Below are 4,792 nucleotides of genomic sequence, written 5' to 3' on the forward strand. Positions count from 1 at the left end.
ATACAAACCTGTTGTGTGCATTGTATTGGTCATATTATCTGCAGCCTGCCATCCGTAGCAGCAAAGTTATGAGGAGTAAAAATGTCACTTGGGTGAATGAAACAAAACACATGCTCTTTTTTACTTTAGGATGCAGTTCAGCAAGGCTTTCTGACTTGTGTCTGAACTAAGTTGAGATATTTGTTCCTGGGGTTCCCCCTTAACCAACAAGGAGTGCTTTGGCATTCAAAACAGTCTTTACATCTATCAAATAGTTCAAATCTATCAGTCTTCATTTGGAGCCTTTCCTGGCTTGGTCTTAGGCCTGCTGAATTGTATAAAGCAAATCTTTTCTACATCATTAGTTAAAGTCATGCTACCACTACATGAATCTAGTCTTTGTGGGTAGGAAGTCTGCTTTGGTGTAAAGAATAGCCTAAAGCCTAATCTTTCTGAGCTATACACTTAAATTTCCCAGAATCATTTTGTAGATGAATACAGAGTAATAGAGCTTATCTGAGCTGTCTTGCTCTTCATTGGCTAGGATCAGCTAGGGTATCTACACTTGCCTGTATCTCCTGGCTGAAGGTAGCATTGTCAAAAGCATCTTCAAGAGACTCAAAAGCTATTACAAAAACTGAGGAAATTAAAGCTGAAAGGGCTAAAGATATGTGATATATTTGCATTAGTCAGGCTCAGTTTCCCCCAAAAGTAGGGTACAAAACCTGGTGTTCCAGATGATGGTAGGCAGTGCCTGAGATTCAGGAGTAGCTTTTTCACCCAGTTATCCCAGTTTTGGAGATGGGCAGTTGTCCTGTTATGTTTCCCTTCCTCTCCAGACCATCTCAAGCCCTTTCTCGATGACTCCACTCTGCGATTTGTGGACAAGCTCTTTGAAGCTGTGGAGGAAGGGCGAAGCTCCAGGCACTCAAAATCGAACAGCGACCGGAACCGAAAGAGAGAGCTGAAGGTAAGAAAAGGGCCGATTGTTTGTGTGTTAAAGGGTATGAACGCGTGACTGTTACCTGACCACATTTTCCTCTTCCAGAGAGGCACATCTTGTAAAGCTTAAAGTTCAAGAGAAAAGACTTTTCTCTGTAATGAAGTGTGTGAGCCTTTACTTTTCAGTTCTTTTTGCCTTTTTCTGAGGTACCTTGAGGTACCAAAAATACTTTCCCAGACCTTGTCCTGGGCATCTGTTTTCTTTAACTGTCCCTGGTAGGTTTAGTGCATCAGTCCACCTCAAACAGTAGAGAGCTACATATCTTGTCATTATTCTTACTACTTTATTTTCTGCAGCATTTTGCCACATTGAGTCTCCTTCCCTACCAGCAGGGAGTTTGGGTTATCTAGTCATGGCTTCTGGTAACTTCGTGTTTCTCATCCTTGCTCAGATGCGTCATCCTAAGTTCTATAAACAGCTGCTCTCATGGCTGTTAGTGAACAAATTAGTGTTTCTTTGGTGGATTTTCACTTTCTCTATTCACTGAAGTGCATCTAGAACTCTCAGTGCTTGGTTTTTAGCAATTTCTTTTCCTCATTAAAGTTTAAGGTCCTGAAACACACAATGAAGATTTCATAGTTTTGATAATTTTTCCCCATCTTGCAGTTGGCTGGGATGGGAGAGGTTCTCATGCATCCCAAGCTGTTTTCTGCTTCTCCTCTCTCTTGAAGACTTTGCTCTCAGGCTTTGGGAATTATGATGTTTTCATCCCTCACATTCAGAGTTTAAAAGTGCCTACTCTTCATGCTGTTCCATGGCCTCAAAGTAAGTTTCCTTTCACTTTTTCTGAGGTTCCTATTTTATTGTAATTTTTATTTTTTTTCCCCCCCTCACTAAAGTTTTGAGTAGTTGTTGAGTACATCACCTTTCTAGATTTCCTTTCAAGGCTCAAAACAATGTCGTTTCAGTTCTCTGTGGAGCAAATGCTTTGTATTGAGAGAGCAATTTCCATGCATTGTGTTCTCTGTTTGAAACTTTTCTTCTTGGTTTGGCTGAGACTGTTTAAACTGTACCAGAGAAGGGTGTGCTCACCTTTCCTCCTGGTTTCAGTGACATTCACTGGTTAAATACAAGGTAGAAGAGAAGATCCAGAGTAGGTACAGTTCTAGAACCAGCAGAACCATGTTCCCCTTAGTTTGGCTTGTCAGTGTGCCTTCTCTTCCACATCAGGGAAGAGATAATGGAAGTGTATTTGCATGGTTCACTCAGTCCTCAGCCCCTCTGCCAAGATTGTCAGCAAGGGAGAGCCTACATGTGCCCTGTAGCGATGTTTTTGGGATATAGGCTCCATAATTAAAAATCAGATTGAAGCTCACTGCTAATTTCCCACAAGCCTCGGAATGGCTTGAGCGAGCTTGAAGGTCAATTTGTTAGCCCCCTGTTTTGTCCCAGCCAGATCCTCAAGGCCTCTTGTTTCCCAAGAACCTGGAAACATTTCAGTGATGACATGCAGCCACTTGACATCCCGCTGCAAAAACAGATGGGTCAGCAGAGGGGTTGGGAGCTGCACTTCACAGAGAACTGTTGTTAAAACCCTATGCCCTTTTGCAATCTGGGTTACAAAATATTTACAAGAATTACTGCAACCTCCTTAAAAACTCCTTCTGGTGCAGAATTGACTTAGCACTAAGCAGCAGTACCTCAGACTGTAGGACTAGAAGGGAAGCCCATGACATCTTGCTGAAAGCCTGGGGGGAGGATCTTAGGTAGATGGACTTGATATCAAGCAGGAACTGGATGGGGGAATTGGTCTTAATGCTGTTCCCTAGTAAAAAAGGTGACCAAGTAATCACTGCCCTCTGTAAACCAGAGTGCCATCAACTCCCCTCTCTGGAGTTACTTTTCTTAGAAGTATCACATCCAAATATTGATCTACCCTGCCTCTGTGTAGCATAACACATAACAAGATTACATCTCACAGTGGTATAATTGCAGGATGATTCTTTTCCTTCTAGCTTCTCCTTAAATATTAGCAGTGCTTTTATGTATGTCCCCAGACTTAGGGTTGTTGTGGTGAATAGAGGATTGAAAGAAAACATTAGAAACCAGTCTTATTGGCTGTCTCCAATGCTCTGATCTTCTTTCTCCTCTCTCCCTGGTACACTTTTATATGGGTTAGATCATTGCTTGGGAAGCGTCAGGAACTGAAACGTAATGGTCTACACACTTTATACTATGGGCAAGTCCTTTCTCTTGAACTTGTAGGTTTTCCAAGAAGTCCCAGTGTCTGGACGAGGATGTGTCCTTGTACAATATGAACGATAATAGTGAAGAGGGGATTTCAACTAACGCTTATGACCGGTGTGTATATTTTCTTTTCCAATAACATAACACATTCACTTGTCATACACTGTGCCCATGGTGTGGCAAACTGTGGGTTCAACTATACACGAAAATGGCACGCATTTAACTAAACTGGTTTAGTTAAATCAGTGCAGTTCTGTGGGATGGGTACTGTTAAGTTAATTTGAGGTTTAGATTGGGTTAAATCACTTTAGTTTGTTGCCTGGAGCTGTAATGGCAGAGTATAATGGCTAGGCTGCAGTACTGCAGAGAGAGAGCTGGGGGTTATAGTATACCATAAGCTGAACAGTAGCCAACAGCATGCTCTTGTTGCAAAAAAGGCCAGTAGTATTCTGCGTTGTATTAATAGAATTGTCACTTGCAAATCAAGGGGATTGATTATTTCACTCTGAGCACGGGTGAGGCCTCACTTGGAACACAGGGTCTAGTTTTGGGCAGATTGGAAAGAGTCTGTCACAGAAAAACAACATTTAGGGGCCGGAGAAGTAAGACTTATGGAAGAAACGCTGAAAGAGCTAGGGGTATTTAATCTGGAGAAGAAAAGACTGAGAAGGGGATTTGATAAGTTTTCAAGTACATGAAGGACAATTAGAGAGAGGATGGAGATGGGCTTTTTCTCTGTGGCCATAGGAGACAGGACTAGGAGTAATGGCCTCAAGCTGCAGCAGGGGAAATTGAGATTGGAGATGAGGAGGAGCTTTCTGACATGAGGGTGATCAAGCAGTGGAACAGGCTGCCTAGAGAGGTAGTGAAGTCTCCATCCTGGGGAGCTTTCAAGAGCAGGTTGGACAGACACTTGGCTGGGGTGGTTTGGTCAGGGACAATCCTGCCTTGAGCAGAGGGCTGAACTGGATGACCTTGTGAGGTCCCTTCTAGCCCTACTATCCTATGATCCTAGGTAGGTACATGGATGAGAAAGCACAGGGGTGTACTGAGAAGAATTGGGGGAAAAGATATCACTTTTAACTATTCCAAAGGATGGCAGGGACTTCACACAGAGGTTTAACTGCTTTGCAAATATTCCTTAATCCTGTTAGCTCACTCGCCCTGTTGGATGGACCATCACTTCTCATTTCATGAATGGGAAACAAAAGCACAGATGTAATTTGCACAGGATTAGCCCATTGGATCAGTTGGTAGGCTAGGCACACACCTCAGGAGTGCAGATTGAGTGTTCAGTACCTACTTAGCCAGAGCATGTTTTTCCAGTTCCGAATTGCTGGACCATCCTGCGGTGCTTTCTAATTTACAGCCATGATCTTGAGTAGTGTGGATAGATCTCCAATCACTAACTGTCCCCTCTCTTGACATTAGGACGTGTTCGGGGATGACTCGGAGGTCTCCAAGGAATCATCTGGTGTCAAGAAGCGGCGTATTCCACGTTTTGAAGAGGTAGAAGATGAGCCAGAGGTGATCCCAGGCCCACCTTCAGAGAGTCCCGGAATGCTAACCAAACTCCAGGTTAGTCTTAGGCCTCCCCCTGTCCCCACCATAACCCAGAACACC

The 4,792-nt window shown here is 43.3% G+C and overlaps 1 protein-coding gene across 7 annotated transcripts in view; it reads left to right on the forward strand.

Moving 5' to 3' along the window:
- The window catches only part of PRPF3 (pre-mRNA processing factor 3), a 26,042-nt gene that overhangs the window by 4,119 nt on the left and 17,131 nt on the right, over window positions 1–4,792 (forward strand). For 6 of the 7 annotated variants that reach the window (XR_003092004.1, XM_025193017.1, XM_014526260.2 and 3 more), the window contains 2 exons: window positions 819–949; window positions 4,601–4,747. Coding sequence is in view for 6 of the 7 variants with exons in the window: in XM_025193017.1 (XP_025048802.1) it covers window positions 819–949; window positions 4,601–4,747 (278 nt within the window). In the remaining variant the exon portion in view is untranslated. Of the gene's footprint in view, window positions 1–817; window positions 950–3,187; window positions 3,284–4,600; window positions 4,748–4,792 lie in introns of those variants that run through there. The other variant, XM_014526261.2, reaches the window with a different exon arrangement.

Source organism: Alligator sinensis, unplaced genomic scaffold (genome assembly GCF_000455745.1).
Source record: "Alligator sinensis unplaced genomic scaffold, ASM45574v1 scaffold838_1, whole genome shotgun sequence".
In the NCBI taxonomy this organism is placed as follows: domain Eukaryota; kingdom Metazoa; phylum Chordata; order Crocodylia; family Alligatoridae; genus Alligator; species Alligator sinensis.